This window comes from Bremia lactucae (genome assembly GCF_004359215.1).
Source record: "Bremia lactucae strain SF5 chromosome Unknown BlacSF5_NotPlaced_200_SHOA01000120.1_2678225bp, whole genome shotgun sequence".
Classification (NCBI taxonomy): domain Eukaryota; phylum Oomycota; class Peronosporomycetes; order Peronosporales; family Peronosporaceae; genus Bremia; species Bremia lactucae.
The window spans coordinates 765,748-776,404 of record NW_027152213.1 but is presented as its reverse complement, the minus strand read 5'-3'; the positions used below and the strand labels follow the sequence as shown (position 1 = coordinate 776,404).

General features: G+C 45.8%; 2 protein-coding genes across 2 annotated transcripts; one reads left to right on the top strand and one right to left on the bottom strand.

The window, feature by feature from the left end:
* The first annotated feature begins 1,453 nt into the window (after positions 1–1,453).
* CCR75_000449 (uncharacterized protein) lies at positions 1,454–9,790 on the top strand. The gene is made up of 5 exons (XM_067958556.1): positions 1,454–1,590; positions 1,649–2,724; positions 2,795–3,180; positions 6,173–6,475; positions 6,538–9,790. Exons 3-5 carry the CDS (start codon positions 3,145–3,147, stop codon positions 9,547–9,549), a joined length of 3,351 nt encoding a protein of 1,116 aa, XP_067814625.1. The 5' UTR covers positions 1,454–1,590; positions 1,649–2,724; positions 2,795–3,144; the 3' UTR covers positions 9,550–9,790.
* Positions 3,150–5,781, bottom strand: CCR75_000450 (uncharacterized protein; the record flags this gene model as incomplete). The annotated part of the gene is made up of 2 exons (XM_067958557.1): positions 3,150–4,912; positions 4,978–5,781. 2 exons carry the CDS (start codon positions 5,779–5,781, stop codon positions 3,446–3,448), a joined length of 2,271 nt encoding a protein of 756 aa, XP_067814349.1. The 3' UTR covers positions 3,150–3,445.
* Positions 9,791–10,657: the final 867 nt, after the last annotated feature.

The following is a 10,657-nucleotide window of genomic DNA, read 5'->3' as shown; positions in this document are numbered from 1 at the left end:
GTAATTAAACCCCGCTGTTAAAGCGCGAATTTGCACAGACATATGCACCTCATTAGATTAATGCGCTGCTGAAGCGCGTAAACTGAATTGCTTTTGATTCCAAAGCTGTCGGGCATGCATCGTGCTTCACCACGTTAGAGCTACGGTTAGGCGGGTCAGTCGAGTAAATGTCCATGCTGACCTTGCGCAATGATAGATTGTCTAGCGAAGCAGTTTCGATCCCACCTGGTACATGATATATCTACACGTAAAGCCTTATCTTCGTCGTCGAAGGCGGTAATACCTGCCGTGTCCTTCCAATTCCGACGGCTCCAGGTGCACAGTGCGTCAATCTAATGGCTCTGTGTCTCAGGTGTGGATACACTCAGCATGATGCGTATGCGTGGAAGATGCGTAATTGAGCGCTCCGGGTCGAAAACTGAGTGGAAGGGGCACAGCTCGACGCTTCAGCGGCTCGGCGTCAAACTGCCGTCAATCGGCTGCACAAGTACGCGGTGGCGGGGGAGCAGAAAATTGACCCATGAAGCGTCCGTCCTTCTTGTCGTTGTACTGCAGCAATTCGCCCTCTGGCTGAAAGAAGAGAGAATCCTATGATACAGGGGGATAGTTAACGGAATCACCTGATTTTTCTAGAGAATTTACGTACTGCCTTTGCCCGAAATCATGCAGCAGCAAGTATTTCTCATAGTCGGCCATGACACAGAAACGCTGGGGTTGTGGATTATCTCATATAGAAAAATAGATGGGGTAAGTATTGCGTTTTTTTTTAATTAAACTTTGCGTGTCAAGAAAATGCCGCTACGTTTTTTGGCAACACCCGCATACACCGCGACCTACCCACATGCCTGCCACGCCGCGAAAGTACCCCTACGTCATTTAAAACCCGTCCGCCGCAACAGCGTGACATCCAGGCACCCGACTAAAACCGAAACACCTGTCCTCGTCACCCGTCCAGGTCTATGTCGATTTCCTTGTCAGCATTCCCGTCGCCCTTCACGCCAATAGTAACGCCCGAGGCTGGTAGATTTACTGCATTTCAACAAGGACTCCGAAGAAAGCAATGAGCTTTTCCGCGTGAAGTTTAACGTCAGTCTCAAGTCTAACAGAGCTGCACAGACGCGTTCAGCAAATACCTTGGTGTTCTAAGAGTGAAAACTACCAACAAATTAACGCAGAAAAAATGCAAATTTGGATCTTCCTTGAAATCGACAATAGTTTGATGCCCTCGCGAACAAGTGCAACGGGGTTTTGCAGTTGAATATATATTTGAATTAAGATTTTTTCCCGCACACTTTCACTTTTAATATTATTCTTAACGGCCAAATAAATCGTAACAAACGAGACATTCCCTTAAAATAAACACGTTCTCTCCATTTTTTTCTTTTGTAACCATCGAAAATATCATGTTCTCTAAACGATGAGGTGTCGAACTGTTATACTGACTGTATTTCCTTTGGGTTTTTTTCCGTATGAGCGAAGCGTCAACTTCTCCACGCTCAAGTGCGCCCACTTCGACGTCATCTCTTCGTGCTCCACAACAACATGGAGATTCACCCCTAAAAAAATTACCTGTGATGGACCTTTTGCAAAGTGTGTTGTTTAATATCCCTTTAGAAACCTCAAATGATCTCATCTCATTTCTCTGTAGCGCTCCCTCTGACCTCCGCTGGACGCCCGGCGCTCTTTGGTAATGAAGCTGAAATCTATAGCGAAGACAACATTGGTTTGTACGACCGTACATTTAAAACGAAACACGTGCGTGGACGCTGCTCAATCACCACACATCGTCTCTTTTACATTGATGAAACGCATTCTCCGCCAGTAGCATTCTTCGTACCACTTGAATGGATTACGCGCATCACTAAGGAAGCAGGATTTTTACAACGCTCTGCCAAAGTGCGAGTTGATATTATCATGCGTACGCAACCTTTGGCCTCGTCATTTTTAAAGCTCTCGTTCAAAGACGGAGGGCGTGACGACTTTTTTAATCCTTTGGCAGCCTCTCTCAAGCGAAAAGCGTGGAGAGATTCACAGCCAAGTCATCTGTCGGATAGACGACTGGTAAAGCGGCAATTCAATGCTGCGGATGCAGGTATTGCAGGTATCATGCGCCGCCAACAAGAAGCGCAGAAGGAAACGACAGAATTGGCGGCTACAGCTTTCACTGACTTGACCAACTTGATGCTTAAAGCGCGTGATATGGTATGTCTTATTGAACGTTATGTTGATACTCAGAGGTCTGTGGAATCGATCGCTGAAGATGATACGACAACGTCTCGCAAAGATGAAATTAAGAAGTTGAGCTCGTTGATGCTGGATATGGGCATCACTAGTCCAGTGACGCGTGAAAATTCTGGGGCAGCGTATTATGTTCAGCTTGCACGACAACTTGCAGAATACCTCACCGATCATATGCCAAAAAATGGAGGAATAATGACCCTATCGGATATATACTGCATGTTTAATCGAGCTCGTGGTGTCGAGCTGGTATCGCCGGACGATCTGTACCACGCAGCACAATTGCAGAAAAAGCTTCAGCTTGGATACAGCATGCGCAAATTCCCTAGTGGACTTATTGTTCTTCAAACCGACTCTCATCGGGAGGATATGGTAGCTCAAAGTCTTGCCAAGATGGCGAAGAAATCTAGTTCTGGTTACATCACTTGCTCAGACGTGTCAGTTGAGCTGCATACATCGTTCCCATTAGGGTGGGAATATCTCAAGGTATGAATGCCAGCTAGAAAGTGTTGCTCTGCAGCAGAAATTTTTTAAGAAGCTGAATTTGAATGTGTAGATTGCAGAAGAGCTGGGAAATTTATGCCGAGATGAAACATTTGAAGGGACTAACTTCTATCCCAACAAATTTAGTCTTTTTGTCCAAGACACTTAGCTTGAGAAGAGGAAACTTTTGCATTGAGCAATGCCTACATAGATATGAGATAAATAGTAAGGCTAACTGACATCTGAGGACATTAATCAGCCAAGAATATAAAATGAAAGTAACATAGCCGCCGAACGAATTGCTGTGCTTGTTGACATTAGCAATAGCGGACCGTCTTCATCACGCATCCTTCCTGATATTTGAAGAATATTGACCATATTGACCAGGCCGAAAAACTCGACTTTGTCTTTTCATTTGCGCCCATGATTAAGACCGCATTTAGAGGATACCAGTACTCGGTAATGTTTGGTGAACACTTCAATTATTCGGAACTCGACAGATTGGGATTCATTTTAACAATTTCTTTTAGTGAAAAATTACACATAGCGGGGTCAAGTTCGGGGGGGGGGTGCAACGGGATATTACGTACTGGATGCAGAGCTGCGATTTGCTAGCGTGAAAAAGTGAGTATAATGTGTAATTTGCAAGCAACAGTCTAGCTATGTTATGCATTTTCAATCGTTCGCTTGTGCAATGCATCTAGTTAAATTTGCCAATAAGTGCTCAACGGCCACGAAAGCTACACTGACAAGCCGATTTTGCACGACGGCATTTGCGACACTGCTGTACACGCGAAAGCTTTGGACTTCGCTCATGCAATTTGTCGTCACGAATGTTATCGTCTCTAGTAGAAATTCCCGAATAGCCTCGGTCGACACGATCATAGTCTCGACTGTCACCACAGCGACTATAGCGACCTCGGCCATGATCACGATCGCGATTTTTGCGGTTGCGCCCGTAGTCGTTTAAAGACGAGCCGTCTAGCTTGTCATCACGCGACCTTTTGCGATCACGATCGTATTTTGCCCGCGCTTCATCATCACTTTCCTTCATTTCAAGACAACGCTTACAGTAGCGAGCACTTGGACCACCGACGCACATGCCTCGACAACGACCAAAGTCAGGCTTTTTCATCGATTCGACATCCATTGGACGATTGTACCACTTTGGCGCCGTCTGAAAGCGCTGGGCCACGCGGTTGCAAATCACTTCAATATAGTCATGAATAGCCTCTTTTGATACAAAGGTTTCATACAGCTCCTTGGCACGGGCCGCAATTTGCTGGCATTTTTCATCATTTTCACGGCACCAAATTATTTTTTCTGCTAGATCGGAAAGGTCTGATTGAATCGGCACGTGATCTTCAAACGGTTTAAGAATTGGGTAGTACCACATTTCATCGGCAACGCATCGGGATTCAACCTTCAAAATTACACTACCGAGGCGCATTAAGAAGGCATACCGGTTGGCAGCGCAATGACCTTCAACGTAAAGAATATACTTAAACTTTGACTGCTCGTAGATGGGAATAAAGTGCTGGCGACCAGCCTCAAAATTAAAGTCTTCATTGCGCAAGAATGTCATCGGCTTACCAGCTATTTTTTTATCTCGAAGGTTCCACGTCGTAACTTCAGCGTTTAAAAGCGGTAGCTCTTTGTCAACACCGTCTCGATTCAACGCGGCCGATTTAACCTCCGCATTCATCTTTGAGTCTTTCTTCCACGTGTTTGAAAGATGAGCCAAGTGTAGGCGCTGATTGGTTTCAATCGTCGTGCCACCACCGGTGGCACTACCCCGGAAAAAAGCGGTATTCACCTTGTCCGACCACGGCTTGTAAAACTTTCGAAAGTTACTTGCTGTAAACAAGTCACGCACACTTTCTATACCATGTCGCTTTCGACCATTGCCTCCAATGTCACAATAGCATTCCCAATCGTTCTCACAACGTACCGAGTTACGGCACGGGCACTTGTCACAATGAGTATGACGAAACGATTGCGGAAATACTAGACCTGTTGCGGCTTCCCAGTCTTCGGAACATGGAAATGGTATATCTGCAAAGCGCTTTGATACGTAAAAGCTTAAAATGGGCGCATATGTTGCGTACAAATTTTTTGTTAATGGAATATCATCCTCCGTGTTCCGATCGTCCTTGTTAAACAAAAAACCGTAGGGTTCGCTAAGATTCTCCTACCAAACACGCCATAAATTTTAGTCAGATCTCACACAACTCCTTCCGTTTACTAGCTATACACCTTCAGATGCGGGTGGTCCCGTTTATTAATAAAAAATTCGCAATCTGCAATATTACGGTGCTTGCAGGCGTTTTCCAGCATGTCTCGAAGTTGTGTCAAAAATTGGTCTCCCCAGTACTGCGTCTCGTCCTCTTTATTGTGATATCGACAATGTTCGTTGCAAATAATGTTACCATTTGCCCACCACTTGTTTACATCTGGAATGATGTTTTCCCGTCGGTAGTAGTGCTTTTTCTCGCGATAGTAAGTAAACATAGTACCGTCTGAACTGTCAAAAGTCACATGATGTCCCCAATTGTTCTCGTAATCTTTGTTGGCAAATGGAGCGAATAGAACAACACGTCGACGACGGATCATGACGAAAATACCACAGCGCATATGAAAAAATAAATATTGCAGAGTATTGAGTGTAGATTCGCGATTTGTCTGCTGGTGGAAAGGCATGTTTACTCGATAGTCCACGTTTTGGGCAATGGCAACGCCCTCGCCGTGAACAAAGCGATTGTTTGAGCTCACTTCGGGCACAGCCTCTTGTGGAAACTTTTGGTCATATTCGTCGATCTTTGGCAAAAGGATCTCTGTGATCTGTTGCCAGTCGACAAACATTGAAAACACATGCTGCAGCTTCGGAAAGTCGGGGTTTGAGCCGCGCCAGCAGTGCTTTCGAATAAAGTCCTCACACTCTTCTTTTGTAGCAAATTTAGGCACGCCACCTGTCGTCTCGGACATGACCACACGCCGCCATTCTGGGGTCTCTTCGTCTTCGAAGGCGAAAATGCCCCGAAGCATGGGTCGCTCATCCATTATTTTGGTAAGAGAAGAGTTACGACGTCTCGCGCGCGATTGGACAAAACAGTCAGATGAAAAGAGACTCAATCCCACTATGTTGGAATCTGCCCCCAGAATACGTTATATTTTACTTGCTTTTTACAACATATAATTTGGCAGTCTTGCACTTAATCTCTTGAATTGTGGCCGCTAATGAATTCGACTAAAGAAATTCACTGCTTTCGAGTGGCTTGATAAAGGATTGCACACCACACCTACACACATTGCTTGAATGCCCCAGATAGTTCAACTTCCCTGTCTTTACATCGCAGTCGCGGGATGTTTCAAAACACTCGCGGCCTTTCTATTTATAACTCCAATTAGCCAATCGGTCGCTCGACCGTTCTTTGGAAGCCAGCATGTCGAGACCGCATTCATGAGCCACTTTGCGTTCAACCTTCATCACATGAGCCCAACCGAGCACAATTTTGCCAATGTCGTGGCTTCTGCGCGAGGGTCACAACGTTCAGGTTCTTCTGCCGTCAATGGAGCTGGTCCCAGCTCCATTACGGGCGGTCGACCGCGAGTTGACTCGGTCGATCACTTTGGGTTTCTACGCCACAACACGGACGAGGACATTTACGTATTTGATGAGCCACCTGAGGTGCGTGTACTTGGTGGACGTTATGAAGATTCTTGGCCTACGCGCTACGTCGAGTATGACGTTGAGGTATGGTTGATTTCTTTACATATCCCTACGGTCTACCCTTACGCTTTGGAATACGATTGTAGATCAAGTACAAGATCTACAAGTGGAAAGTTGAGATCCCCAAGTCGTCTATCTCGAGTCTATGGTTTTATATTAAGAGCCGACCACACCTTCGCCACGGTCCATCAGCAGCAGCTGCTGAAGAGCGTGTCGAACATGGTGCAGACGATTCCGAAGTTTCGGAATACCCTCGAGAGACCAGGTGGCCACAGCTGCGGAAACTGTTTTTGTCATCCGCCGAAAAGTCCGTGGGTGCAGAGATGGTTGCGCTTGTACAGCAGTTGCTCACGGCAGTAGTCAAAGTACCGCGCTTGCTCCGATCGAAATATGTAGCGGCCATGTTTCAGGTCAGTAACTCGACTTTTGATGATGATATGGGTCGAACGTCAGTGCGTGAAGGTTGGTTAAAAATTCGCTTTTGGCTCAAGGGCAACCGCGAAAATGTCCGTATTAATCGGGCTTCTTTCTCGTGGGACAATGAATGTTGTAATTGCATATGTGTGGTCAAGCGTTTGAATTTTCGTGCCAAGCGTTTGCGTTGGGTGTCCCTCAAGTCGTCAAGTATAGCAATATTTGACTCAATTGAGGACTCGATTGCGGTTCAGGCGTGTCTTTTTGACAATAAATTTTCTGTCGAGCGTGGTCTCGCGACCACGGGATCGAATACCACACTATTGGTTTCGAACGCTACATATGTGCTTCAGATGGAAGCTAAAACAAAGCAAGTGCTAGTTAAGTGGGCCAACGATATCCGTCGAGTAGCGGAAGCATCAAATTGGTCCCAAATCCATCGAGATGGCTCATATTCAATACCACGCAATCCAGCACACATGACTTCATTTGCTCAATGGTATGTTGATGGTAGCGATGCTTACAAAGCTATATTCGAAGCGATACAGTCAGCTCGGAAGGAGATTTTTATTGCCGGGTGGTGGATTTGTCCAACTATACATCTCTTGCGTCCTGCCGCGCACCATCCCGAATCTAGACTTGATCTTGCATTAAAAAAAAAAGCCGAAGAGGGAGTGCAAGTTTATGTACTTATGTATAAGGAAGTGTCCATGGCACTAACACTGAACAGCATGTTTTCAAAGCAGGAACTGAGCAAGTTGCACAAAAATGTTCACGTGCTAAGGGATCCCGACTTTTTAATGAAGCAGCTGGGATTGTGGTCACACCACGAAAAGATTGTTAGTATTGACCAGCGCATTAGTTTTGTGGGTGGCCTTGATCTGTGCTTTGGGCGCTGGGATACTCATCAACACGAATTGTTTGATGAGCCCGAAAAGCCAACAAATTTCTTAGGGAAAGATTTTTCGAATCCGCGTGTAAAGGATTTCATTGAGGTGGACCATCCGAATGAAGATATGATTGATCGCAATGAAGTGCCTAGAATGCCGTGGCATGATTGCCACAGCCGTCTTGAGGGGCAGCCTGCTCGTGATGTGGCTCGTCATTTTATCCAAAGGTGGAATTATTCTGTGTCTACACGTAAAAAGTCAAAAAAATTGCGCCATCTAGTGCCCATGAAGGATTTTCCTGTCACTAATGTTACCAAGCATGGTCCACGTAAACCAACGAAGCGTTTACAAAAGGCCGTTCACGCTGTAAGAGCGATGCGGGGGTTATCAAATGGTCGTGGAAATACTGATAATCGTGGATTTAATAGTGATCGACGCATGGCACGGCTGTTGAGCAGTCAGCAGGAATCGGGGACGATGCCAATTCTTCAAGACGAGAATAACGAGGTGATGTTGCATGATTCAGACGGTGGTGAAGATTCAGATAATGCATTTGAGAAGCATCAGCAGAAAATGTCAGCTCGAGGATATCGGGTGAATACGCAAATTTTACGCAGTTTGTCATTGTGGTCAGGAGGTGTGGCAACAGAACGGAGCATTCAGAACGCTTATATTCGGCTAATCGGATCGGCGCATCATTTTGTGTATATTGAAAACCAATTTTTTGTGTCTGGACTGGAAGGAGATCGCGGGTGCTCGAACCGCATCGCCAATGCGCTAGTAGAGCGAATTCGTCGTGCCTCAGATAATAATGAAACATTCCGCGTCATTGTTTTGATGCCATTGCTGCCAGCATTTCCCGGGAAGCCAGATGATAATGATGCTAGTAGTCTGCGTGGCGTCATGCACTGGCAGTACCGCTCTATTTGCCGAGGCGAACATTCAATATACCAACGCCTTTACGAGGAGTTAGAGGATGACGATCCATTCAAGTACATTGCATTTTTTGGTCTTCGAAACCACAGTGTCTGTGAAGACGCCCAAGCACAGACCGAGGAGGTCTACATCCATAGTAAGTTGATGATTGTGGATGACCGAGCTTGTATCATAGGCTCTGCCAATATTAACGAACGCAGTATGTGCGGTGATCGTGACTCGGAGATTGCTGTACTGATTGAAGATGATGAAATAGAAGAAGGAATTACTATTGCTGACGGTGTGTACAACGTTGGCAAATTTGCGCATTCGTTTCGAATGAAGCTGTTTGAAGAGCACTTTGGTGTGCAACCTGGAACTCCGCTATACCAAAAGTACGTGGATCCGGTCAACAAGGAGGCCTGGTTTTCAATGCAAGAGCAAGCCATGGCAAATTATCAGATTTACGACTCAGTGTTTGGATGTTTGCCCTCCGACAGCGTCACAAGTTTTGCTCAAATTGACTCGCATATTCAGTCTGCGCAAGACTTAGACACATCTGGTCGCGGTGCCGATGAGGCGGTTGCGGCGGCAACGGGGGCTAATTCGACTGACACATCGAGTAATAAAGAAGACCGAACGTCTTCCATCAGCGATAAAGTTATGTCACCTGGAAGTAGCTCAAGAGTAAGCAGCTCGAAAGGACCTAAGTCTGTATTTAGCGGTGCAATGAACGTGAACATGAAAGAGCGGTCACAGATTGCGCAGCGGAAGCACGAGCTTTGCAACGTGCGTGGCCACGTTGTGTATTTTCCTCTCAAGTTTTTGGTGGATGAGCAACTGGAGCCAAAGCTGTTTCCGGCCGAACTCTTCCAGTGATAACTTTTTCTCATGTTTTTTGCGAAACTTGTGTTATGCAGTGGGACGTGGCAAAAGATTACGAACGCGGTGGTCATGAGCAAGTCGCGCGTATCGCCTTTTAATACCTCGTCCATAAAATAAGGGTGATTTGAGTTCCATAAGCGTACAAAATTATTGACTTGGAATAGTAGAATTGCTTTTTAATTGGAATTTTGTATTAAAAAAGAATTTACTCTAATATAATATGAAATTTCTTAAATTATCGCCAGTTCTCAATACAGTGACATGTATTGTCTGGCTAGACTTGGCAAACATCACCACCTCATTTGGGTCTACATACCGTTTCAGACGACCCACGTAAAATACGGGGTGCGTCTTCATATACGGGGGAAGGGTGAGACTTTAAGCCTGAACGATAAGAATTTTTGCGACGGGGCACCTTTCGCTAGTACTAGCCAACCTGCACTAATAACATTTAAGGTGAGGTGCCTTCGTGTAACGGGGTGTATCGTTACATGAAATTAACAATAAAAGATTGTTAATTAATATTATCCAAAAGGTAGATAATATTTGGACCAAATCGGTCCGCATATTCTTTTTGCTTGTCCTGTGCGCTTGCCGTTGCGTCACGGACTTAACGTGTGATGGCTTATCGCTCATCCACAAAGCGTTGAACATCGCTCACGCTTTTAGCATCAAACTCGCCTATGATACCGCCAAGAGGTCGGTCATAAGGCGTAAATTTATTGACCACTGCTAAACTGGCAGGGTCACTAGGGCAAGTTTCAGTCTTTGAGATGATACCCTCATGGGTCATCGTCATATTGACGAAACTATGTCCCTCTTTCGCACCGAGCATAGTGAGGGGCCCTCCCCCACTAAGACTCGGGCTGCGCACAAACGAGACTGGCGTCCGAGGATGGCGCAGTCCGTTAATATAAAACGGTGTCTCACCCGTACTGGCGTGGACACTGTTATTTATAGCGAACTCCACAAAGGGCAATTGCTTGCTCCACTCTTTGGGAGTTGCTATAGTGCGTAAGACATCCGCCACGACCCGATTGGCACGTTCTGTTTGGCCATCGGTCTGGGGATGATCTGCGGTCGACATGTGGAGCTTGCTACC

Bases quoted from the DNA above. Each gene is read 5' to 3' on its own strand.
- CCR75_000449 (XM_067958556.1), top strand. From the start codon at position 3,145: ATGATTAAGACCGCATTTAGAGGATACCAGTACTCG. The intron at 3,181-6,172 runs GTAATGTTTGGT...CAGCATGTCGAG, and splicing joins TTAGAGGATACCAGTACTCG to ACCGCATTCATGAGCCACTT. The intron at 6,476-6,537 runs GTATGGTTGATT...ATACGATTGTAG, and splicing joins ACGTCGAGTATGACGTTGAG to ATCAAGTACAAGATCTACAA.